Below are 26768 nucleotides of genomic sequence, written 5' to 3' on the forward strand. Positions count from 1 at the left end.
TTTGTGTACATATTCTGGTCATAGCGGGTTTAAGCCAAAACATATGAAAACTTTGTGCTACAGTGCTACACAACAATGTTGTGTATTGTGAGGTTTGCGGCTTGAATTGGCTAAAACAAAAACCCATACCCAAGTTGATAATGGGCGAGGAGGACAAGTCATTGAGTTATGCATGCACAAAAGAAACTTCGAGTATGTATTTTCAAATCATATTTGCTCTTTTCATTTTAACAGCTAGTACATGTGCTCTCTTCGATGTTGTACAAAAATTGTAAATTAAACATTAAAACTAATGCAAATGAAACAAAACTCATCGCCGCCAAATAAAGCAAATCTACCCTCCTGAGGCGATATTTATTCTTTCACATCTACCTTTTATTCCAACCGTTTCGGGATATGTTTGTCATCAAAAGCAATGTCAGTTTGACATATTAAAAAAATTGTTTTCATCAAATAGCCAAGGAGAAATTTGCTTTAAGCTAAAGTTAAGCATCTAAAAGTAAAAACCCATTTTTCCCGGAGTTTCCCAATTTTTTAATTTCATAGATTGTTCGAAGTAAGGAGCAAAATTTATTGCGGAATCAGATAATCCAACTATGAGACACGTTATAAAAGATTCTGGCGTAAAAACTCGTTGGAATATGTATGTGTTGGTAGTCAGTTGGGACAAATAACAAACTTTTTGCAGGGAACCTTTTTCTACAAAACTATCGAAAATTTTACCATCCTTTAATGAAAGGCTTGCTCTTTTTCTCAGCTTAAATAACAACACACACAAAAAAATCAGCTTTTGGCTGTACACAACATTATATCGAAATTCAGGGCAAACTAAAAAAAAAATGGGCAGGTTAAGAAGAAAAAACCCAGACTTTTCAAACTGCAAATCGTTTTAAAAATTTCCATTATCAAGACGAAGTTCCCAACGATCTTAATATATGGTGACAGCCTTCAGAGCTAACGGAAACGTTTATATACGTTTACATTCCCAGTGTAAAAAATAAACTTGTAAATTTTAAGGACTTAGTTCCTCGCACTCTCATCATTTTTCTCAAAACAGAATATCCAACGATGTCAATATATGGTGACTGGCATCTTAATTTATTCTTAGTATTTTGTACATTTATTAGGAAGTTTATATAAATAAGGAAAATGTGGAAACAGCTTTAAACGCATAAAGCTGGCTTTAATTGCTTTTCCAATCTTAGTAAACAGAAATATTAAGGACTAACAGCATTTTTAAAGACCTAAGTCCTCGCCTCGTTTTTCTCGGAAACAGAATATCCAACGTATAATCGCCTTTACAATCTCAGTAAACAGATATATTGGGGGAAGTATTGTTTCGGGTAAGAAAGAAAAAGAAGTTAAGCTGCTGTTGCTCTCATCTCGAGAACTAACAAGCAACTGAAGGAGCCTCGCACAAACTGCTAGCAAGTTAATAACTAGGTATGGGTTCATGGCTTACTTCGATGACAATCACACTGAATTATCGATAAATTAAAAGACTAAGCACGGGTGCGTGAGGAATTGATCGAACTAATATTCACGATTGATGCATATAAATAATGTGTGGAGAATAACATCCATTTAATATCGATACATGATTTATAGTCACAGAATCCTTTTTTCCCATCACTTGAAATAACATGCGGGATAAAGATGTATGTAAATTAAATTGAAAACTTATATTGAAAACACAAATTAAATATGTACTAACGTAATACACTTTTTGGTCAGGATTTTGGAAGTCTTAACGACAAGGCCAATGAAATATGCTAATATTATTTTTTTTTTTTTAACTATTTTTGTTATTATTATTTTAGTATTTTTAATACTATTATTTCAGCAAATTTAATCATTGTCCAATCAAGAACAGATTTTAAATGCACCAAAAATAAAAAAATGCAAACATATAATTATAGCTTAAAGTTTTATTTTAGTTAAATTTCAATCCATTAAAAAAGATAGTAGCAATATAAAGAAAATACATTGAAACTATTAAGGAAAAAAAACCTTTTGAATAGAATTTGAAAAAAAGATCCATAAATAAATCATCACTTGGAGGCGATTCAACATGTTGGGCGTCCTTCTTTTCGGAGACGGAGTTTCCGAATGTCTTTTAATTTTTTATAATTATTAGGAAGTTTATATGAATAAGGAAAATGTGGAAATAGTTTGTGGTCTTCCAAGCTGATTAAAAAGCTTTGAACGCTTTAAACTGGCTTTGCAATCTCAGTAAACAGATACATTTGGGGAAATATTTTTTTGGTTAAGAAAGAAAAAGTTGAGCTGCTGTTGCTCTCATCTCGAGAGCTAACAAGCAACTAAAGGAGCCTGACACAAATTGTCGGCAAGTTAATTATTAGGTATGGTTCATGGCTTACTTCGATGACAATCACACTGAATTATCGATAAATTAAAAGACTAAGCACGGGTGCGTGAGGAATTGATCGAACTAATATTCACGATTGATGCGTATGAATAATGTGTGGAGAATAACATCTATTTAATATCGATACATGATTTATAGTCACAGAATCCTTTTTTTCGATCACTTGAAATAACATGCGGGATAAAGATGTAAATTAAGTTTTAAATTTGTATTAAAAACACAAACAAGGTAATAGAAAGTCAGTTTGTCGAAGTCGAATCAAAATGTCTTCAGCGATTAAATCTAGGTAGTTAGTTCATAGTTCTAGTGGGTTTGATAAATAGCATGCTGCTATATGTAATTGTTATTAATTTAAATGAGTTGAAACTGGCATCTCAATAAGTAACATCTTATTTTATACTCTAATCGGAAAACTCTTTTTATTTAGATGAGAAATGAAAACACTTAAGCCTTCTAAAAGGTCGAAACCGAAAATTGGATTAATATAAATAACACATAACGTTTTGCAGGCACCATTAAAACGATAAGTGGACGAGAAAAAAAATAGAAAAGCAAAGGGAAAGAAAACATAATGTATCCAAACCAAAGGCTTGAGTAATCAAAGAGCAACAAAACGGCTGACTCATTAACCCTAACTGTTACTGGTTTTAAGCCTATTAAACCAGCTAAAGGGATTTTTCGCTTTCATAGATAAAATGAAACAGATATAGCCATAAAATCAACACAAAAAAAAAGAGTTGCTATTTTTAATTACAACGCAATTGGATACAGAATCCATTACAAATTTATAAAAGACAGAAAACGAAAAGTAGAATAAAAATGGCAAAGAGATTGTGGTGTTGTCGTTGTTTTTGGATAAAACTCAAGTGGCAAATTGTCAGAGGGCGGACAGTGTGCACTTGCATTTTGAGCAAGGGAGAAAACGAGAACAAACCAAAAGGACTCTTAACTTCCTGTCGGCTCAGATTTCAAGCGCAACTAATGAGTGACCAAGCATAAATACACCGACCAATATAACAAAACACGTCGACCATATTTTAATACACTATTGAAAACGGAATGGTTATACCTACAAATCGCAAAAATGTTCTATTTAATAAAAAAAAAAGTATAGGTATGCTGTTTGTTCCATTATCGTTTATGTTTCTTAATTTTTCTTTGTAACAAAAAATTTTTTTCGGGCTTGTATGTATATTCCCATAAATATGACCAATTCGGAAAATAAACGACAACAAATAAATAGTTTTTCGGTGTGTATACCTGTTCACTATTAAGAAAATTAAAGAACAAGGTAAAAGCTAATCCTTGTTTATATTCTGTATTAGTACAATTAGCTGCAGTACTACAGAACACCAACAAGGATTAGCTTTTACCACAGAATATAAACAAATAAAAACAAAAACATTTTCAGTTTTAGTATTAGGGAAAATTAAGAATAAAGTAAATAATATAAATAATGGGAAACAAAATATTAAGGAAAAATAGAGCTCGAAGCACTTGTTAGTCCAAGCGACAGATGATAAAAAATTAGATAAAATTAGAGTTGGCAGAGTTTACTAAAGAATTTAATAAAGTATATTTCGAATATATTTTCGATTATTTCGCCTACAAAATTGTTTGAACTAATTTCACTGCTTTTCGACCAAGTATGAAGACAAAAATACTTTTACCTTTTTCGAAAGAGTATAGTGAAACAAAATAAAAAAATCAAAATGGAAAAGAAGAAGAAAACAAGAAGAATAAAAGAAACATTCAACTTAAGACCATTGCCATGGACGAGCACCTTGCCTGCGGATAGATGGATGGCACGAATGGATGAATGTCTCAAGTCAGCCGGGTCCAGGACCAACACTTATTTTAATGAGAAATTCTAATTTCACCAATAATACAAAAGCCCCAAGAAAATGCGCAAAAAAAAACCCAAAAAGAACTGAGGAAAAACTGATATTTTCGCCCTGCTCTGATTGCTTTTTGCCACTCGTCCGTGACGAAAACAAAAGACCAAGGTTGTTACCTACTTCTTCGTTGTTGTCGTCGTCGTCGTCATTTCTCCACATACAGCCCCTTACAAAAAAAAAAAAAGAAAGGAAATAGAAATACGAATTGCCTGCATAAAAATTTCTCGAGTATTTGCTAGCCTCTTGCAATTAAATGAGGGGAGGCTTCCTCAAATAATCACTGGTGAATAGATGTGGGGATGGGGATTTGGGAGCTGCGAGGGTGTAGTAGCTGAAGGAATTGATGTTAAGCTTAGCAATAATAATTACACTTAGTTTTTGGTGGTAAGAGGTTATACTAAAATGTTCGTTGACAGGAGATTAAAGAAAGTGATGCATTCAGTAACCAAGAGGTAAAATGACTTAAATAAGTGTTGTACAATTAGAAATGCAAGAAATTGACAATATGTATTATAATATGAGCAGGCTCGAGGTAAATTGTCTGTATAGCGCTATTTCAAGAACTACCAAGATTTGCTAACCACTCTAGAATTTTAAGGTCATACCACTAACTCAACACTACAACCAGTTGAGATAGTGTTGCCACATGCCAAATTTCGGATACTCGAATACGCGGGCTTTTTGAAACTCTTCTTCGCACTATTCTCAACAAACAAAAATATTGTTAATTTTAGAGAACAAATATAGTTCAGAATACAATATTCGTCTGCCAGAGCAGCCGAATATTCCCTAATTCTATAATTCGCCAAATAAAAAATAGCATTTGCCAACACTGAAATCTAGCTTTAGCCGATTTTTATACCCTAGCAAAAAGAGTATATTAATTTTGGTCAGAAGTGTGCAACGCATAGACGGAAACATTTCCGACCATATAAAGTATATATATTCTTGATCAGCATGACGAGACGAGTTCTTATAGCCATGTCCGTCTGTCCGTCTGGATCAACGCAAACTCCTCCTAGACCGTAAGAGCTACAGAGTTGAAATTTCGCATGTAGTCTTGTATATACTGCAGGGGTTGTATATCTTGGATTCAGCCGGATCGGACACTATATCATATAGCTCCCTTACAAACGACAGTGACTTTTCTCAATAACTTCGTTATTTTCTGAATTAAGATTTTCTATAGGCAACCATGGAAAGATCAAAGATAGGTTCCCGGGGTATGAAAATACTAACTCAATAACTTCGTTATTTTCTGATCTATTGTCGAGCTATTGTGAAATTTAATATTGGTGAGTTTATTAAACATATAAATGACTATGCCAAATTTGATAAAGATCGGGTAACTATATCATATAGCCCCCATAGGAACGATCGGTGGAAAATAGTGACTTTGATAAAACCAAAAAAGTTGCAAGGGTATCCAAACTTTGACGCGGTCGAAGTTAGCCCCGACCGTCTGGTTTTTTATAGTAAGAATCGACAAAAACGTTCAATTAAACATTGATTAACTTACTAATTTACAACATTTAGTTTATAAATAAGTACAAGTATCGCAGATTTAAAACGTGTTATAGAAACATGTAATTCAACTTGTGCTGCCAACAATTGAAAAAATGATCCCGTTCGACGAAAAAAAAATCGAAATCTTAATCAAATAAGACAAACCTAATAGCATAAATGCCAATACACAGCAAAAGGGAAAGAGAAAGAAAGACCGAGTAAACAGATGGAGAGACAACATGTCAGCTATAAATTTAACTAATATACAACAAAACAAACTCACATCAGATGTCTCGTAAGCAACCCTCCTACAAGTATATGTGTATGTATTCCATTCCACTGATTCGAACTTCGTCCACCCACATGAGTGGAATGGAATGTGGCTGCAATAATCAAGCCAAGTCAAGGCATAGGCATAGGCATAGGCATTCATATTGGGCAAAAGGGAAAAGCCAAGTCGAATTACGGTTACAGTTAAGGTAACGGTAACGGTAACGCATGGCAATGTCCATAAAATGACACTGAGTGTCAGTTTCAATTAAACATGTTGACAGGCCTCTGGTTGCCCCCAAAAACGGCCAGTAGGGGAAAGTCCAAAAATACGTTTACATAATAGATACAGATACAGATATAGAGCCACATAGCTGAGGGGATGGGTGGTTGGGTTGCTTGCTTGTTTTGTTAGCTGGTGGGTCGTTTGACTGGCCTGGCTTAAGCAATTTCGATTTTAATACAAGAAATTCCTTTCATTTTGTCGCCTCAACCATAACCAAAGCAAACGAATCTAAGATAATGCAATGGAAATGGAAAAGAATTTACAGCCAACTGACAGACAACTTTATCTGTTAAGATTTGGACCCAGTTTTAAGCATCGCTTTCAGCTTTTTGCATTTGTTATACTCTGCCAAGAAAGTAAAATAGTTTTTATTTAACATCACAAAAGTATCTGCCCACATCTATGCAGCGTTCTCCTTCCTAATTAAATGCCAGTTGAACCACTTAAAACCCGATTAGTTAAAGAAGGCTCAGTATATAACTTATTTGTTTTTTTTTTTTGCTCCACAATTTAACAACGATCTCTTTTTATTTGGTTGAACATAGAGATAAGGCTGTAAAAAAATCGGCTTAATGTTATATACATGTAACTGAAAGACTTTGATTTTTGACAGCCAATCCTTTTGTAAGAAAATAACTTTACATACATACATATATGTATGTATGTACATGTATACATGTATATATGTATCTATAAATCTTTGCATATAGAAAATCTCTTACAAAATTCTAAGTAATTTTATGTGTAGTTATTTGTTTTTGCATTTTAAATGAACAACAAATGAATGAGTTTTATATCTATGTTTATTGACAACTTGTCAAACATTATAATATCTTGTGCAAAATGTTGGAAAATTTCGTTTAATTAAACTGTGTAAATACAATATGAATATTTTATATCTATATATATATATGTATATATCTACAAAGACATATAAATTCTGTATATTTTTGCATATTAATTTCCTATTTGAATGAAAAAGGCACTTCTTCACATCTCACCCACACTTCATTTCAAACACAAAAACCATAGCTCTAGAATTTTTTGTTTTTTGCATACCATTGACACTTCAAGTCAAGTCATTTGGGATTTCGATTGTGTTTTGTTCATTTTTCGGTCTTTTTTTCTTGTCGTTTTTTTAATTTCCAGGGTGGTTTACATCCATCCACTTGATGTCATTTTAACGCCCCAGTTCAAGGATTGATTTGGTTGTAAGTATATATTTGACTAAAATATTAAGGAAAATGCCTTTGACAAATCAATTGGTAAACGGACAGAAGGTTGAGAGGTCTTCTTCCACACCTTTTTTTTTTTTGATGAAGGAGTTTTAGTGTTAAACTTGACACTTATTGACGCTATAGATCAAAAAAGGAAACCTCCCTCTCCCATGCGACAAATATTGGGCTGCATGTGTGTGTGTAGGGTAAAACTTTAAAAATCATTCACCCATGGTAAATTTGTTGAATTGTAAGAATAAAATAAACAAATTTAAAATAAAAAATCAAGTTTTAACCACTCAACTTTGTTTCACCCTTTTGAGAATTCTATCACTTTACTGCTCATATTGACGCCCAGCTAAGCAATAATAATTATACTTAGTTTTTGGTGTTTAAGAGGTAATACTAAAATGTTCGTGGCCGAGAGATGCATGCAGAAATGGTCACCAACGGATTCACTGTTTATCATCAATTGTTCCTATGGTATCTATATGATATAGTCACCCGATTTTGATCAAATTTGGCACAGTCGTTTATAGGTGTAATAAACTCACCAATATTAACTTTGCCGTTTGTATGGGAGCTATATGATATCAATCTACCTTATATGGTCGGATATGCTTCCTTCTATGCGTTGCAGACTTCTGAACCAAAATTTATACCCTTTTTGCAAGGTTATACAAATCATTAATTTCAATGAATGAAATATTTAATGTCTTTTGAAAAAAAAAACAGTTTTTTCGAGAGTTGTATGGTGTCTACACCACAAGGTGACAAGGTGAAAATTGGGAAACCGGTTTAAATGGTACTATGCGCAAGGATTGTCGTTAATCTTCACCGATTGCTTCCGTGCAATGAGTAGTACCAGTCAGTGGGAAAAAGTAGAAAAAGTCGTAAATCTCAAATCGGGCAGAATTATTGCAATGTTTTTGTTTAAAATCAACTTGAATATTTTCAGACGCACGCACCGTACTTTTTTAAGCTCTACCAAAAGAATGAAAAGTGTCCCAAAAACAAAGGTTTGGAAAAAAAATCTACAATTATTATGAATTCAATTTTAAAATTTTGAAAATTAAATCAAAATTTTATAAATTTTGTCTCTTTACTTTTTTTTTAAATTACTTAAACTTTGTGAAACTGTTGGAAATAAAAATTTTTTCTTAATTTAGTTTGCAGAAAAATTCTTTAATCATTTCTTAATTGAAATATCTACTCGAAATTTCATTAACGCCAGCAAATTTTTCAAAATAATCCACTGTGCGACATTTAAGGTATTCATGCAATAGACAAAGCTAAAGTTGTATTATGACAAATAATTGAAACGTGCGCAACCTACAAAGAATTTTCAAAAAATATTTCGAACTGATTCTTTATCAGAAAAGATTCAAACAATATTGGGTCTGAAGTAATTGTGATACTGATATGTGGGTCTGAAGTAATTAAGGTTAAAAATAATTTAATTTTTATAAATAAAGAATAACCGACCAATAAACCGAATAAAAAATCACCTAAAATAAATTGAAATCAGATTGAAAGAGAAGCAATTGAATGAGCAAACCCATGAGTTGTTCCATAATTTTTTTTATTTTGCAACACTGACATTGCTATCGATAATTGAAATTTATTGTTCAACACGTCCAGTGTTGAAAAGTATAAGCTAAGTTGCTTTGCACATTACGAAATGTATGGAACAGTGCTGCGAAACGATTAGAAAAAAAACACTTCTTAAAAAATAATGCATTTAACAATATGCCACCAACATTGGGCGTATATGGGGTAAACATTTAAAAATCATTTACTTATGGTACATTTTTTGAATTGCAAAAGTAGCATAAACAAAATTTCTTCTTATGAGTCTAACTTGGCTTACTAAGTTGGCCATGAATGTGCTATAGAAAACTCAAACAGGTAACAGAAACTTTGGCATCAGAGTAGGCCATGACTTGGTCTTCTGTTTGTGAATTCAAAACCAAATTGTATTCTCTCAGTTCTCTCAGTCTGACGAACAGGAAGCATCAGCATTAGCAGCAGCAGCAGAAAATCGAAAAAAAATTACTATGGCTATAAAAAAGGATATCGAAGAATTCAAAGACAAAGAGTCTGGGAATAAACTCAAGGATATTATACTATGGACCAATTGGCGCAAGACTTTTTTAATTTTTAGTCTTATCTTAATCTCTCTGGTGTATTTGCATGTCCGTTCAGTGATTACAGTTATAAGCGAATTGGGTTTGTCTATCCTAACGGTTACTACATTGCATCGGAGCTACATAGCGTATATGCGTTTAGTCAAGAAAGTTGAAGTAATGGATCCGTACTCACAATATCTGGATGTGGATCTTAGTATATCCTTAACGCAGGCAGATATTTTGGCAAAATCCATTGCCAAATATTTCAAAGCATTTTTTACCAAAATGCAATCGTTAGTGGTAATGGATAAATTATGGGAATCGTTGGAGGTGTTCGTTGGACTTTGGCTTTTAAGTTTATTTGGAAACTATATTCAATTTCATACTCTTCTGTTGGCGGGTGAGTAAGACAAAAGAAAAAGAAAAATGCGACATCGTTTTTGATTGTGGGTTTTTTTTTTCTTTCAGCTTGGATAACACTTTTCACTTTGCCCAAATTATATGACTGGCAGAAGCCCTTCTTTGATGTCCAAATAGAGAATTTGCAACTACTTCGTGCTGTATTGAAACGTATGGTGATGAATCAACTAACTACAATCAAGAACAAACTAAACTGCAAGAATCAGGCAATTGCAGTCGAGCGGGTCCAGATGGGGAATCAATTGCCTGAAGCTAATTTAGAAGTCCCGAATTAAACCCATGGAAACAAATCAATGAAATAAAATGATTATAACGTCTAATTCACTGTCAAAGCATTAATTATTTTAACTATTTTTTTTTTTTTTTTTGAATGTCATTTGTAAGAAACAAATGTATAATATGAAAAAAGTTTCTACAGTTAATTTAGGGGGAAAAAAGAGTTACAATCAAAGTGAAAGAAATTAAATCAATTCTGAAAACAAATTCATATTTCTTAAAAGCATCACTTTGTCATTGTCGTCATATTTGTTTATTAATTGCTTTAATTGTCAAGAATTGCAAATATAACAATAAACCTTTTCAAACTAACCATTCTAACAATATACATATATTCAAAGGATTATGTTTAATTAAAACTTTCATTGAATAATTTATTAGCTATACAAACTATACAGCACATCTTTTGGCCGTCAATATTATGGATATTTTCGATATATGATAAATAAGAGCTATAAAAAAGGAAATATACTTCTTGAAATTTATGAAAATGGGGTTCGATGCACTTTCGTCGTTAAGAAACGTGGGATATAAAATGAATTTGATTAAATTTATTAATTAACATAATATGCAATTTACCCAAAAATAATATTTACTTTAACTTGGATGTTATTGTCAATAAAAGCTAAACTCTTAAAACTTCCTGTCTCTCTTTCCCTTCGACAGCACCATCATAAATTTGTCCTAGTGTCAAAAACCTTTTCACACATTCTCTCAGATGTCAGTGGATTTTCGCACTGGATGGATAAGCGAAGGAGGCGGGCAGAAGCGATAGGGTAGTGGTTAGTGGGAGAAGTGTAATGAAACTTGCACTATGAATTATATTTGTTACACATCCACAACTCGGCAAAAATGGTAAAAGACATTTTTATGGTCTTCAACGTTGTCGATGCGTTTTTATGTGCCAAATTTCCCGGTTCGCCTGCCACTGTCTGTCATAAAAGAGAGTGAAAGAGACGGGGAGAGAGAGAGACCAAGCCTGCCTGGGCGATGAAGTTTTATCGATGTGCCGTGCCGTACAGTGCCCGTGCCCCATGCAGCATTGCAGCAGTTTAGTTCAGTTCAGTTTGAGTGCGAAAAACGAAGAAGAGAACGAATTTAAATCGTATGCAAAATGCTATTACAAATATTGGAAAGTACCCCGAAAAGAAGAAGAACAACAACAATAACAGGAAGAAAAACCACACCATGACTATAAAGTGTTTTGCAGTTGTAAAATTTTTGTGCGGATAAGGATGGGTGGGCTGTTTGTGTAGGAGATGGAGGTTGAAAAAAAGGTATGTACATATACCATATAATTAGTTTTTTGGCCCATGTCTGGCAAGGTCATAAAATGGCAGTTGGTCGGTCGGTTGCTTCTCTGGTCGAAGAGACCCGACCCTTCGCTGTAAGGGCACTTAAAATTGCCCAAGTAAAGCAAATTCATCATCATCATCAATCCCTTGTCTGTCTGTCTGTCTAACCGACTGACTGAATAAATGAATGACTGTGGCGCCATTAGCATTTGATAAGAATTGGGAATTTGTTTAGTTTTTATTGCCGCGTAAATGTCATAAAAACGTTCTTGTAAAATTGTCTACCCATCTGCATATAGAAAATACTGAATATGGATTTTTATGGTTGACGCTTTTAAGGTAATTGCATTTGATTTATTTTACATTTTACATTTTACATGCACACATGAATCCCAAAGAAATTTTCTGAGTTAGACAAACGCAGATTTTGCCAAAAAAGTTCTGAAAATAAGTTGAATTCTTATATAGTTTAGATAGCAAAAAACACAAAAACTAAAAACAAAACTCTTGGCTTGCTAGCTTTAAAATTATTTACTTATGCAAACTTATCCAGAACATCTCTTGAAACCTTTTTGAAAGACTCGTTGAATGGATCAGTTAAGTTGCCATTGTTTCGGTTCTTAACTTCACTGAAAAGATATGTGAACCTGATATTTATCAATGGAAATAAAATCCTTCTCACTCTTTCAAGGGGAACTTCAGGTATGCGAATCACCGATTTGGATGAATTTTGGATATGTTGTAGAATACCACGTCATTTGAAGCTGTGTGAAATATTTCGGCGCACTATTCTATATTTTCCTAATAAATCGGCTTTAAAGTTATAGCTTTGGTGACTTATAAGTAAAACGCCGAGTGGTCTACAAGCAGCTCGACGGTGTAAGGGGTAGAGGTCCTGCCTAAAATCGACGGAACTCTGGTTCAACCCCCGCCCGAAACTAGTTAGTTTTGGGTTTTCATTTTTTTTTTTTGCTTTTTCAATAATTATTTTTGACTAATGGCGAAATAGTTCTTTTGATGATTTGTAATTGGAAACATTTTTTATGTATGTTGAAATTATTGTAGATGCAAATTATTATTATTAACTATTATTAACTTGTACGCTTAAGGTAATACCAGCTATACGCACGCCATTATGTACTGTATTTTTTAGGTAAGTTTAAAATATGATAAAGAGAATGCAAAACTCCTTAACGCTTATAGAAGAAAATCGAGAAATTTCATCAAAAGAAGACTGCACTAAAGTAAAATCCCCGTCAAAGACGGTGCAATTCCACTTGTCATCTCTGATATTGAAGGGAATGCTCAAGTATGCATGGTTCGCTTCAGATTAGAAAGTGGTTTTCCAAAATTTTTATTTCGTTTGTTTCCTTAAAATTGGTTTAAAGTTGGTATGTTTTTGCACAAAAGCATTATTTAAACATGTTCATAGTCTTGAGAAAATATACATACGGGTATCATGTTTTTATGATTTATATCACAACAAAAAATGTGAAGGCAGAAGTTAATTAGTCTATTTTGCGTCTATATTATATATATGTTTTTGTAAAGGCATAAAAAATGAATCCAATCAAAAATCATCAAAAGAACTATTTCGCTATTAGACAAAAATAATTATTGAAAAAGCAAAAAAAAAAAATGAAAACCCAAAACTAACTAGTTTCGGGCGGGGGTTGAACCAGAGTTCCGTCGATTTTAGGCAGGACCTCCACCCCTTACACCGTCGAGCTGCTTGTAGACCACTCGGCGTTTTACTTATAAGTCACCAAAGGTATAACTTTAAAGCCGATTTATTAGGAAAATATATAATAGTGCGCCGAAATATTTCACACAGCTTCAAATGACGTGGTATTCTACAACATATCCAAAATTCATCCAAATCGGTGATTCGCATACCTGAAGTTCCCCTTGTTAGATATTCTTTTGTGTCTACGATTTTTGGTCTCATTTTAAATTGGCTTTTTCGTCACAGAGTTCCCTGTTTTTAATCTTCTCGATTAGACACAACTCATCACATCAGTTAAAGTAAATGACAGTCTATAATTTTCCAACAGGCAAACAAAAAGAAAAAACCAAAATCTACTTAGTTGCAAGTCAAGAATCCTTCATCACCCCAAAAAGAATTTACATATGAATACGAAGCAACCAATTGAGTGTGTGCGGGTGAAAAATTGGCCCGGCTAAAGCACACATGATTACCCAGAAGAAGTCAAAAAAGGTTTTTACATTGGGGGTTGGATTTTTCATTTACCCTATAATCGTTCAACTTTAAGGGTATATCTTGAAGCTGGTAACAGAGAACAGATTTTTAGAAAAAAAAAACAATTTATGCATTTTTTCGTTGCTATTATTCCTTTTGGTTTTGCGTTAAAATATTCAAACTGTTTTCGAAGATTCTAACTTGTTCATAAATATATTTGATTGTTTTTTGTCGATATTTATCACTGATATCGCCACAATATACTTCGATCTCCCTTGCAGATCGTCTTTTATTTTCCTTATGGTAGAAATACTATTTAAAGTTTATATTTTAATATTTTTATAACAACTAATATATTATTCAACTAAAATTATGTTAGAGTTTCAAATAAATATTTTTGATTTTTACACATTGTACAATTTACTCTATTAGAGGGTATCAGCAAGTCTTTACTTCAACTTATATTACATGGCTTTATTTTCATACTTTTGGTTTAGCCCTTTTTCTTTGCTTTTTTCCCAATGACTAATGATGTTGCAATTTATCTTTAGATTATTTGTTAATGTTTCTTGCGTTTATATTCAAATGTACATATACATGTGAGTGAGTGTGCGTAAGTGTGTATATGTGATTTAGCAGCCAACAACGATTTTTCCATGTGTGTTTAATTACTTAAGAAGCATAGAAAAGCTTTTGTCATCATTTTAAAATTATTTAAATTTTTCAACAACTCGTTGATAAATGAACCAAAAGTGATGAGTAGTAAGTGGCATTGGATGGGATGCAGGTTGAGGTGTAGTGGGTGTGGTTCCCAATGTGAATGAAAAATTAAGGCAATTTGAATGTTTGCTTTTAGGCTATACACTGATAATTATATAGGGATTTGCATATGTAATTTTTCTGTAGAATGAAACGCAAATAAATGTCCGTTGTACAGTTGCCTCAAAAAAAAAAAAAAAAAAAAACTGATTTAATGTGGCATAAATTGAAATAAGGAATGCCAGAGAAAATCTAAGTAAGATTAAAACAAATACCACCCACACTACGTACAAAAACTTCGAATTTCGCCAGATTTTTGGGCAAAAAGATTTATGATGTGTTCAAATACATTTGTGTTTATACTATTTTAGTTTTATGTGTGTACACACATATAAGGAGAGAAGGATGTGGCACAAAGTTCATTAATTATGATTGGAGACAGTTGTACAATTAATAAACGAAGCGAAGCGAGGCCAAAAATCTCTCTCTATCTCTCTCTGCCACTTACTCCGTCTTTTGGTAACAACTGCTCAGCCAGTGGATTGCGGTCAAAGCTTAGGGGTTGGGGTTGGGAATGAGGATGTAGGATGGGTGTTTCAGTTGGATTTTGGCGGATGGCCAAACAAAACTATTCGCCTTAGCCGGATGTAGTTTTTCTTAGAGATTATGATCTGAGAGTTTTTCGTGATTTATGGTTTTATGGTTGCAATTTATTGCCTTTAATTGTGTCTTTGAGTAGTTGTAGCTAATTGATAAAGTCCTCTTTTGAATAGCTAAGAAGACTGCGAAAAAAAGGGAAAAAATGGCAGCAGCAGCATCCCCAAACTTCAATAATAACTGTGTTTCCTCCATCTACCCCCCATCTATACCCATTTGCTTGGGTGGTAATTCTAAACCTTAATTAACATTGAAGACAAACAAACTGGTGCTGCTTCTGGCCAATTCCACATACCAAAAATTGACCCCTCACCTGTTCCGCTTGCAAAAGCAAAAGCAAATCAAGCCGAAACACCTTTTGATATGCACAGGATGGGATTAGCATAGTCTACAGGCCGTAAGTAAGTTATTGTAGGCTCTATCTATTACCAATCACATAGAATTCATTAATAATTTATTGATTGATTACCGTAATTTAAAGTACTTTCCATTAACATAGACATTTGTATTAAAAATTATAAATCAATATTTTCGTTTTATTCATACATTTTTTGTGCAATAGTAGTTGAATAAAACAATAATACAATCTTCTTCGTTTATGCTCAAGTTTAGGTAAATGAATAATTATCTAAGAATTAAACAAAAAGATGTACACAGTTTCGTTCAGCTAAGTTTGGAAGAGAAGTTGACTTGTCTTAGATTTATGCATTTCTTTTTAAGATAGTAAACCGCTCCTGTTTATGCAAGTCAAAAGAAAACTCATAAATCAATTTTGAAATGCATTAGAGAACTGACTGGCGTCTGTCTCTTACTTTTGGAACGAAACGGAAATGACCGGCAGCCAAAGTGAATGCAAAATTGCAAAAGTCTGAGCAAGTTAAATGGAATGAGGCATTCCCCCCATGTTTTCAAGGTGCCAAGGAGCTGGGTATTTGGGTGCCGTTGTCAAGGTTTACCTCACTGGATGGGCGGCTGGTTCCTCTCTGCGTCACCTTTCTCAATTAATGCATATCTCTGGTGTACAGGAGGTTTGCTTTGTTGATTTGAGGGTTGGATTTTACTTAACGCCTTTGCCTCAGCACTTAACTTCCGTTTCCTGTTACAGCAGCAGCAGAAGTCTGAGAGTCAACGTCGTTGAGGCATTTGCAACTAATTGAAAGTGCAATGTGATGCTGCTGTAGAATGCAATTAATGCCTTCAGGCAACAAATGCCACACCCAAACCAGAAGACCCATCAAATACACATATTCGAGAAACTGCAGTCTGCATTTGTATCTTTGATTTGTTTTTCTTCCCATTTCACGAAAATCTGCAACTGCAATTGAAACTGAAACTCGAAGAGCGAGAGAAGTCAAAGCAAAAATGCTGATTGCATTTAGCCTAAAACTCAAGTCTTGAATATCATTTTTGGGACTATGAGCTTATTTCGTCTTCAAATGAAAGCATGTTAAAATATTTAAATATTTGATTGCGTCAGAACAAAAATAAAAAAAAAAAATACAAAGACTTCGGATATCTTCAACTGTATGAAAATTTAATGTAAGCTGGTCTCGCTCGTTTTGTTGGAGAGACTCAAGAAGAAAAGCAAGAACAATAAATTGCTTTTTAAACACTTGCAACAAAAAGTAACACGGCATATCAAGTGCATTTTAGTTTACGCTACTCGATGCGCTTGGCTAAGCCCTTCTTAACATGCATGCATAGAAGAGGATAACTTGGCAGCTGACAACTTTCGAAAACTTACTGCAAAGCGATTTGCATATTTCCCCCCAAAAATGGGAAAGGAAAAGGGCATGAGCCACACACATGTGTGTGTTTTGCGCTCCTACACAAAACGTAAATCTTTGTATCAAAAACTTTGGCAGACACCAAAATGTATTTTATTTACTTAAGCATCCAACACTTAAGTCAAATGTGTAATACATACATAGATACACAAACACACAAAGTATTGAAATGAACTTCAAGGCTTTTGCTTCAACGATGATATCCTCAAACAGGCAACATTCAACAAAGGGTCGTTCAACCCACAACAGCTTATTTATTAACCAGAAACCAAATCTTTATAATGACTTCTTAGACACGATGTCATAATTTAATAAATCTCAAATTTTTCTTGAATAATTTTAGTTTTTTCAAATATTTTCGTATTTTATAACTCTTTTCTATATTATGAGCAATTTTTCTAATACGATTAAAAAAATAAACAAATTTTCTACTAATTGTGAGACATTTCTCAGTTAAGTAGGATCGTTTTTATAACAGCTACATATATGCTAAAGTGGTCTGATGCGACAAATTGTCAAATTTGCTTTCAATTAGGCAATAAAAGCTTAAATACCAAATTTCAATTAAGTAGTTTTCAAATTGAAGGCGTGAATTTCATGCACACAGGCGGACATAGAGAATTAGCCAGATCGAGTCGACTTTTCTGCTGATTAAAATTATACATATGTACATATATGCTTTATGGGATCCCAAACAATTTCTTATCTGCCTTACAACAATCTAAAAAATTTAAATGAGTGATCAAATCAAATCAAAGATAACAGAATTTTTTTTAAAATCAATAATAGATTAGAATTTAAAATGCGTTTATCGATATAGTTTTTTACAGAGATCGCAAAAAACTAAGTTGGTAATAGATCTGTAATTTAAGTAAAAGTCTTTTGGCAATTACGTCTGTAGAGTTAAATAAAGTAGTTACTCTACTTGTAGTTACAAGAATTTATGAAAGTTATTGAAATAATTTATTTCGAAAATTTGTTGACTCTTTTAGCTATTTATGCCCTTAACTAGGAAGTTCTCGAAGTGATCGTTTAATTTCGTTAAAATTAAATAAATAAATTGTTTTAAATAAAACAAAATGCCTTCATTGAGCCGGAAATCTTGATTTTTGATTTTTTTCTAGATCGGTCCATGATTTAACTAATTTAAAGCACACGCCTGAGGATCTTATACTATCCTCTACAACAACAACAAATTTAACATATACTAAAGTATATCTATATATATAAAATACTCGTGTCACAGTTTTCAAAGCCATACTCCTCCGAAACGGCTTGACCGATTTTTATGAAATTTTTTGTGCTACCGGATAAATCTATGAGAATCGGCCAACATCTATTTTTCATCCCCCTAAATGTTAGGGGTAGTTCGCGAGCGCGAATAAAATGGGTTTTATAACGGCTTTCCGTGTATCGACCGCAGTAGTAAACTGCATAGGGGAAGGGTAGCTGAATTCCGCGCACAGATAAGACTAGATCGACATGAGCAATACCATCGTATTGCATTTCGATATGACCCAGCTGTTGATTATGGCTCCAGCTGCTATGTCGTCATTGGCCAGAAGAGTCATGTCTGCACTCACTGTCATGCTTTGAAGTTCAATAATGAAACCAAAGGAATGTGTTGTGCTGGCGGCAAAAACAAATTACCTCAACTTGAAGTACCACCAGAGCCACTGTGAACTCTACTTTCCGGATCCACTACTGAATCGAATCATTTCCTATCAAACATAAGGAAATATAATTCCTGCTTCCAAATGACGTCATTTGGTTGTGGCTGCCCAATTCATGCCAACTTTCAAAGTCAAAGGGTAAGTCTATCAAAGCTGGCGCCCTGCTCCCCTTCCCAGATAGTGAACATAAATTTCTTCAAATGTACTTCATCGGTGATGATAGAGACGAAGCCAATGCACGATCTAGAATATATACTTCCGTAAGCAGGTCCATCAGACGGGTGCACAGCAAAGCGTGGCATGGTTTCTAATATTTATATATATTTTAAATAAATAAACCTCCAATTATAAATATTCAATAGTTCTCCATAAAAAAAATTTTAAAAAAACTAACTGTATTTTGCTGTTTCTCGTATATATGTATATTTGAATAAAGATTGAAAGATTGTATTTGAATATTATTTTATTATTTTGGTTGAGCTAAAAATGCAACAATTTTATTTTTGAAATTTGCATACTGAATAAGACAATGACGACCGGCAAAAACAAAGAGAGAGAAACATAATGTTTAGGGTAGGCAAAAGGCAAATATGGTAGCCCACACAGCATTTGAAATAGTGTTTTATCCGAAATCGCCTTGGTGAGTCTACGTTGAGCCCTTTTGTTCTATAAAAGAAAATTGACTCTTCCATCTTGACTCTTGATTAACACAACTCATCAAACAAAATCATGACTATGGCACCATTTTCTCCAAGCAAATGGATTATTTTTTATCACTAAATGAGCTCTAATGACTTTCTTCAACAGAAAGATTATGATCAAGATGTTAACAGGTGCGTGGTAGCAGAGTATTAAGACTATCTTGTTTTTCTAAAAAATATTATACTAATTAATTTAAAGATTACATTTTTTTGTTTTTATGTACAAATGTCTTACATAGGCATGTATATATGGTTATCATTATATTATTCATAAAAAAAACAAAATAAATAAACACTGTATAGTGTATGTGTCACTCATTTTCACCTTTCGTTGTAATCCAAGTCCAAACACCTGAAGCTTGGCAACAGCTATATTAAAAAAAGAACGCTTGGGCGTCAATTAAATGTAAATTCCCAGAAACCTTTATTGCTATATATTACTTATACTATTCAGATGATCTCAACTCTCTTTAAAAGCTAGCTTATTTAATCATTTCTTTGCTCTTACTTATGTATACACATATAATACCACATTTTTGACTCAATTTTATGTATCGTTCGAAAGTTTTAGTCCCACGGTTCTGGCTCATGGATCTCCAAAACAGAGGCTCTATTAAAATTAATCAAGACAGTTCGTAATTGTTTTAGGAGCGGCCCGTTGGCGAACAATTGTTGCCTCTTTTTCAGCATTGCCTTCTCGTTTAACAAGGTTTGCACATCGAAATTCTCACTGGCTTCTGGAGATGCACAACGTATGGGTAAATATAAGATGGCGGCGTAATAGCTATAAATTGCACAGCGAATTCTCTCGCTATTTATAAGTGCAAAATCAGGTATAGATCCAGTATAGCCGCAAGACGACAATGTTTTCCTTAGGCACTTACAATAATGTTCCAATAGTTCAGGTCTTTTATCGAAGGCTTCACTGAATTCAGGGCTGGTGTGAAAGAAGAAGTTCAAATCAATTCCCGGGCTACCGAGACAACTATGCTGAAAGTCCATCTGTAATAAATAATTCACTTGTTAAATTGTGGGACAAAACTCTAAAGAATCATCTTGTTTTTGTTGTTTTTTCTTCGTAGGGCTTGTCCGTCCCAGTTCGAGTTACTTACAAAAATTGACTTTTCTTTGGCTCTGTTTATTAACATATTATTTATCCACGGTTCACCATGAATTATGACTTTCACACGCGAGTTTTCGGGATCCATTATTGAACGCATTCGCCTCATAAATGCTCGTGACATTTGAGCTTCCATTTTTATGGCAATTTCTGGCATTTCTTTGGTAAATACATCAGCAGTGTACTTTGTACTATCTTTCATCAATGTGTCAATGGGATACCATTGATATTCAGCGGTAAAGTGTGATCTTGGCAGTTCGTCAACTAAATCTGGTTGTTCGTCAATTAAAATCATCGAAGCAGCATGAAATTGTGCCATCTTTTGTAAACATATCTTGGCCTCATGTAGATTTAATCCTTTCTGGCGATCCAAATGCGTGTAATCCAGTGTGTTGAGATCCTCTAGCAAATAATTTTCTCCCCATTCGGATGACTCGCAATATAAGCAGCTAAAATATACAATACATACGATATATACAATGGGATACTTTTTGTAGCTTTAGGAAATACAAACTTGGCGCTTAGCTTATATTCATTTAGGTCATCGGGAAAAGCTCTACCCAATATCTCATCCATGGCTGGTAGAATTTTCTGAAACATTAGCTTTTCACTCTTGTCTGTAGAGAACATATAACGCAAATCTTTTATTATATATTTGCCCTTTTCTATGTTCGATTCGGGAGTTTTACGATATTTCACATTGCATTGATAAATGTCACTGCAAAAGTATTCACAAGTTTGTTTCTTTAACTCCAATTGAAAACTTTCTACCTTCAGTTCATCACATTTGTAAGCATGTGCCAAAGCTTTTTGTATATAGTCCACGTTGAATTCCGTATTCTTTGGCATTTCCATTTTGTAAACTGTTGATGCCGCATCCGATTCTGGCAAACAGTTGCCACAGACTGAAATAAGGTATTGAAATTGCGCATTTGCAAGTTTTCTAAAGCCGTTTCCCGATGCATTTTTTCTATTATAAAGTCCCGATTGCCATCATTGTAACTAGGCGAACTTTTTTAATGACATCATACAAAAAAACAAAAAAAAAAAAAAAAAAAAACTCGTTGTGATGACTAATATTTTGTTTTTAGTCTAGTAAAAGGTTAAAATGCATATCAAGACTCAGTGAGGGGGTTTAGCAAACAAAGCGTTACTTATTAAGGTTTTCATGTAGCCATAAAAGAATAATTTTCGAGAATTTCTTTAACTAACGTTTTTTTATTTATAATATAATTTAAAATATTTTGAAATTATACAGAAGAATCTGTTCAAGTCCTTTATAATATATTATTCTGAAAAAAGTTTTAAACATATTAATATACAAAACTGAATACTAAGATCCAGTATTTGTCGTGGCCGATTTTGAAAATATGTATAAGCTTTTTACAAAAAGACAGGCAATTGGGGAGTTTTCGGCTAATAATTATTTATTTTTTTGCCTATGGGACAAAAACTAAATAAACGAAAGCAAATTCTATAGCATCTAATAGATCACAAAGCAATAAGTATAGGGTAGTCTCGTGTAAGCAAACTCTTGATTTGTGTGGTACTTCATTGCTTTTGCTTGCTTGATTGTTTTTTCTTAACCCTTGTGGGTCAACCAAAAAATATGTTTTTTACTTATAGGAAGTAAATATTTGGGTAAATCCCATAATTTCCTCCCATAGTTTTTGCGGTCAAATTTACAATGCCCAATTTTTCTTCCATCTGCAAACAAAGGGTTAAGAAAATACTTTGTCAAGCAATAAGGTACCGAAACGAAGCAAGCTTTTGTTCAGACGAAACTACCTTACACTTATTGTATCGTGTACTAGATAATTTTCTATAGAAAAACTGCAAAAACAAAAACATCAACACAATTGATTCATTAGTTTTCAATAAAGTTTTGGGTATCGTGTTGAAATGCATGGTTTCGAGAATCGTTTGAAATTTATAGAAGTCGCTTACACATAATCTAACCTTGAGTAACAAATTGGGCTATATCTAGAAAATATGCAAGGAAAATGCAAAAAAACAAAATTTTGAATTGTTCAACCTTGTAGTCAAATTGTTGGCTCAGTTTTTTAGTCATTCTAGAATAGGCAGACGTACACTAAGACATATGCACTGACAAATAAGAGATGTCCCAATCGGCTTAGCCAATGGTAAATCATTTCTTAATTTGTATTACGTATATTTTGACGACATTAATAGTTTTTGTTTATGTTTGGTTATAATAAAAAGGGCACAAAGAAAAGTATATCTGAGAACCAAGGGGATAGGCTTACTTTTTCCAAGGTATTAGGCATTTATATAAGTGACAAGTTCACCTTTTATAGTTTGTGAAGTTTTCCCCAAACCTACAAGTGTCAAAGTTTTTAAAAAAAAATACAATTCCTGCCAATGAAATTAAGCTTTGTTATGTTACGTTAGCCAAATGATATGGTTATCCGATTTTAATCAAATTTGGCAGAATTACTTTTATTTATAAGCAACAAAGTTATTCTGACCAAAATCATATTTCTGACCGAACGTGAGCTAAATGAATAGTCGCACGGCTAAATCCGATTTAATATTCTGAACTGAAGGTATACTGCAGCTTTGAGGGTCTACTTTTACTTGAACGGACACACAGACCGACGAATAGATAGACAAACATCGCTCTATAAACTGATCTCGTCATGCTGTCCAATAATGTACATACATATATACTTTATAAGGTGGAAAATGCTTCATTTTATGCATTGCACATTCCTGACCGAAATCACTAAACCTTTTTTGCAAGACTATAAAAAAAATTGTTAAAAGGCGTAAGTAAATATAAGATAAGAAGTCAAATTTTTATTAAGACAAATTTAATCCCATTATTAAAAGCTGTAAAAAGCTAATAAAAAAAATCGCTGCTAACTTAATACCTCAGATATGTTAATACCTCAGTTTCTGTATGGTGTACTGTGATTTTACGTGGAGTTTCAAGGAGTCTCTAGTACACCTTTCTCATGAAATATAGGCAATGTGGCTCTCACTGTTTTCAAAAAACGAGGATTACTGAACAATTGTCCTCGCTTTTTAAGCATCACCTCGTCGTCCTCAAAGGTATGTAAGCCAAAGTCCTCGCTAGCTTCACGAGTTGCACAACAAATGGGTAATTCACAGACAGCGGCATAATAACCATATAGTAGACAACGTTCTATTTCATCAGTTACTTGCTGGAAAGTAGGTATCGATCCTGTATAGTGGCATGCCTTTAATGTATTTGTTAGACTCTCATGATAATGCTGTAGCAGTTCAGTTTGACTATGGAGTAGAACATCTAATTCCAGGCTGGTGTAGAAAAGGAAATGTAAATCAATTGCCGGGCTGCCTACAAAACTGCTTTGAAAGTCCACCTATATATGTATGTATATGAGTTTTATATTTTAACATAGTTAATACAGAAACATCAGAGGATCATGAATACTCACAAAGACAGCTTTCTCTGCGGCTTTGTCGATCAATATATTGTTCACCCATAGATCACCATGAGTTATAACATTGAAAGCCGAGTTCTTGGGATCCACAACTGAACGCATTCGTTTAGCATATGCATCGGGTATTTGTGCTTTCATTTTCGCAGCTATTTCTGGCATTTCATTGGCAAATGCCTTGGCCGCGTAATTAGTGCCATTTATTATTATGACTCTACCAAGATCAAACTTAATACCCTTGGAATATTGTGAGGGTGGAAGTTTTCCGACTAATTCGGGTTGTTCTTGAATTAAAACCATTGAAGCAGCATGAAATTGACCAAGTTTTTGTAAGCATATCTTTGCCTCATATAGATCGAGACCTTTTTGCCGATCCATCGATGTATAACTTAAAGCATTTAAATCCTCTAGTAGATAATCTTCTGTGCCTGGCGTAGGATCACAGTAAAGGCAGCTAAAATTTAACAAAAATGTCAGTATTCAACCTCTTTTCAAACATAAAAGTTTTTTTGTCTACAAACTTGGCATTTAGCTTATGTTCGGTCAATGGAGAAGCTTTTCCCAAGATCTCATCCATGGCTGGCAATATTTGTAGTAAGAGAAGCTTTTCACATGTACCCATTACAGCGACGTCTGGATACAAGTTTTTGATTACATATTTACCCACTTCAATGGGGGATTCGGGAGTTTTACGGTATTTCACTGTCAATCGATAGATATCGCTACAAAAGTTTTCACCGTTTTGTTTCCTTGTTGCCGATTCAACATGTTCGACATGTAAATTTTCACTTTGATAGGCTTGGGCCAAAGCTTTTTGGATATAGTCCACATTGTATTTGATTTTGGTTGTTGTCGTTGCCATGGTGTTTGGATGATTGAATTTAAAGTCGCGTCCGTGCCCAGCAAACAGCTACGATAGACTGACATTTGGTTATGAAATTCACATTTCACCACAACAGAAAACTTTTCAAACCCATTTCGAGATGCTTATCAAGAGCAATGAAATAATTCTACGGGGGCATTACTGTAAAGTCTGTAGGGTACTATTATTATTATTATTATTATATAGATAGGCGTGCTCGGCTCTTGTTATGAGATCAAATAAAGCTCTAATTGGACAGTGGTGATATCAGGGTCGGATAGGGTGAAAGCAAAATGAGACAATAGCTTAAGTTACAATTTATGAATTGGCTCTTTGTTTTTAACGATTCTCCTCAAAAGATAACTGAGGGGGCTTATGTAATATTGGAGATAAAGAGACAGCCAATCTAAGCGATCGTAATTGATTTTGATTATGCTTATTTTATTGTATTTTGGTCACTATTCAAGTAAAGCTGGATATAATCGGAGGATATAATATTGCGATATTCCATTTAAATATGATTTTTTTTATGTTTTATTTTGTATTTACTATTGTTAGCTAATTTTATATATCTTTTGTAATTTTTATAATAAAAGTCAGAAATAATTATGATTAATATAAAGTTGTTCAACAACAATAATAATTTGTTGTATCAAATAAATGATAAAGTAATTCAACAAAAATAATAATTTTTTGTAGTAAATAAATGATAAAAGCCAAAAATTAAATGTTATAATTTTTAGCATTATACACGTAAATCACATAAATCACGTAAATCATCATGGCCACAGTAATTGCACAAGTTAGCCAGAAACCGTTCGAATACTGAATTTCTATTTTATATTTAGCAAATTTCGCGACTCTCAACCCCAAAGCCACAATTTGTCTAAAACCGGCCCTGATCGTGCAAATTTATTTGTTTCTGGTTTTCTAATATAATAATGATAGCAGAAGATTGAAATGGATTAAAAAATAAAGGCGTTTAAGCCAAAATAAAGTAAAAGCATATAAATAATTTTGATTTTAGGGGCTTAGTTGCGCTCGAATACAATGAGTCGGATTTAAATAGCCAAAGGCTTTAGTATACATTTATAAAAATTATCACAGAAGCTTACCAATGGACGGACAGGTGGATATGGCTATATCGACCCGGCCTCTGACACTAATCATTAATTTATACAATTTATGGTGTCGCAAGTCTCATTTTCATTATAATATCCTCTATCGTCCTGTTGCTGGCTGTCTAATGTGAGGTATTATGTGATGAAAGAAAAATGGCTTGTTAAAATGGAGACAGTATTTTTGGTGAACATGATAGTCAAAATCATTTATTTCAATTGATACATCTAGTTTAGTCAATTTGTTTAAATTATTATAGTTCGGTTAAAAAAATTAAAATTGTTGTGCTGTAAAACAAAGCTCTCTATACTGCGTAATCTCCAAAATTCGTGATCTTTCTCTCTCTATTTTTATTGCATCGTATCCCAAGTTTTTTTTTTTTTTGTTTCTAAATTAATATGCACATACAGATAAGCAAAGCAAAAGAATTCTAAAAACATAGATATGTACATATGTACATTTGCATGTATTTATGTACATATCTATCTTTTCTCTTGCTTGCCGCAATCGTTTTCAGGCATAAAAACGCAGAACTAACGGTAAAAGCATTGAGAGCCGCTAGTCATGAGCATACATACATAAGCAAAAATATATAAGACTTTGGCCAATACATGTACAAAAGTATGTATATTAGTGTTAGGAGAATACAATATGATTGAAATTCATTTTTTCAAATTAGATAACTGCAATGCATTATCTAGGTCACCAGTTAATGTTTAACAACCTGTTGAGTCCGTATTTATTTATATTTATATGTA

The 26768-nt window shown here is 33.4% G+C and overlaps 3 protein-coding genes across 5 annotated transcripts; 1 reads left to right on the top strand and 2 right to left on the bottom strand.

Moving 5' to 3' along the window:
* Positions 1-9351: 9351 nt before the first annotated feature.
* Positions 9352-10435, top strand: LOC111519016 (reticulon-1-A). Of its 2 annotated transcripts, XM_047011945.1 has the most exons (3): positions 9352-9474; positions 9555-10095; positions 10164-10435. In XM_047011945.1, exons 1-3 carry the CDS (start codon positions 9451-9453, stop codon positions 10388-10390), a joined length of 792 nt encoding a protein of 263 aa, XP_046867901.1. In that variant the 5' UTR covers positions 9352-9450; the 3' UTR covers positions 10391-10435. The 2 variants fall into 2 exon arrangements, with proteins under 2 accessions (XP_046867901.1, XP_023033332.1); XM_023177564.2 differs by lacking the exon at positions 9352-9474 and having other exon boundaries at positions 9506-10095.
* A 9428-nt stretch (positions 10436-19863) lies between these two features.
* LOC26529111 lies at positions 19864-26130 on the bottom strand. 2 transcript variants are annotated; one of them, XM_023177563.2, is made up of 4 exons: positions 26007-26130; positions 21098-21488; positions 20576-21032; positions 19864-20465 (listed from the first exon to the last, which is right to left on the bottom strand). In XM_023177563.2, exons 1-4 carry the CDS (start codon positions 26059-26061, stop codon positions 20031-20033), a joined length of 1338 nt encoding a protein of 445 aa, XP_023033331.1. In that variant the 5' UTR covers positions 26062-26130; the 3' UTR covers positions 19864-20030. The 2 variants fall into 2 exon arrangements, with proteins under 2 accessions (XP_023033331.1, XP_015033316.2); XM_015177830.3 differs by lacking the exon at positions 26007-26130 and having other exon boundaries at positions 21098-21200; positions 21355-21488.
* Positions 23378-24949, bottom strand: LOC6645397. The gene is made up of 3 exons (XM_002067925.4): positions 24551-24949; positions 24027-24483; positions 23378-23951 (listed from the first exon to the last, which is right to left on the bottom strand). The coding sequence occupies exons 1-3, from the start codon at positions 24889-24891 to the stop codon at positions 23535-23537; spliced, it is 1215 nt and encodes a 404-aa protein (XP_002067961.2). The 5' UTR covers positions 24892-24949; the 3' UTR covers positions 23378-23534.
* Positions 26131-26768: the final 638 nt, after the last annotated feature.

The sequence above is a fragment of the Drosophila willistoni genome, assembly GCF_018902025.1.
Source record: "Drosophila willistoni isolate 14030-0811.24 chromosome XR unlocalized genomic scaffold, UCI_dwil_1.1 Seg143, whole genome shotgun sequence".
Classification (NCBI taxonomy): Eukaryota; Metazoa; Arthropoda; class Insecta; order Diptera; family Drosophilidae; genus Drosophila; species Drosophila willistoni.

Coding starts and splice junctions, on each gene's coding strand:
- LOC111519016 (XM_047011945.1), top strand. CDS start 9,451: ATGTGCTATAGAAAACTCAAACAG. Junction 9,475..9,554: donor GCTATAGAAAACTCAAACAG/GTAACAGAAACT, acceptor GTATTCTCTCAG/TTCTCTCAGTCTGACGAACA. Junction 10,096..10,163: donor TCATACTCTTCTGTTGGCGG/GTGAGTAAGACA, acceptor TTTTTCTTTCAG/CTTGGATAACACTTTTCACT.
- LOC6645397 (XM_002067925.4), bottom strand. CDS start 24,891: ATGGCAACGACAACAACCAAAATCAAATACAATGTGGACTATATCCAA. Junction 24,484..24,550: donor GAACATAAGCTAAATGCCAA/GTTTGTAGACAA, acceptor GTTAAATTTTAG/CTGCCTTTACTGTGATCCTA. Junction 23,952..24,026: donor CCGCAGAGAAAGCTGTCTTT/GTGAGTATTCAT, acceptor ATACATATATAG/GTGGACTTTCAAAGCAGTTT.
- LOC26529111 (XM_023177563.2), bottom strand. CDS start 26,061: ATGATTAGTGTCAGAGGCCGGGTCGATATAGCCATATCCACCTGTCCG. Junction 21,489..26,006: donor ATCCACCTGTCCGTCCATTG/GTAAGCTTCTGT, acceptor ACCTTATTTCAG/TCTGTGGCAACTGTTTGCCA. Junction 20,466..20,575: donor CCAAAGAAAAGTCAATTTTT/GTAAGTAACTCG, acceptor TATTTATTACAG/ATGGACTTTCAGCATAGTTG.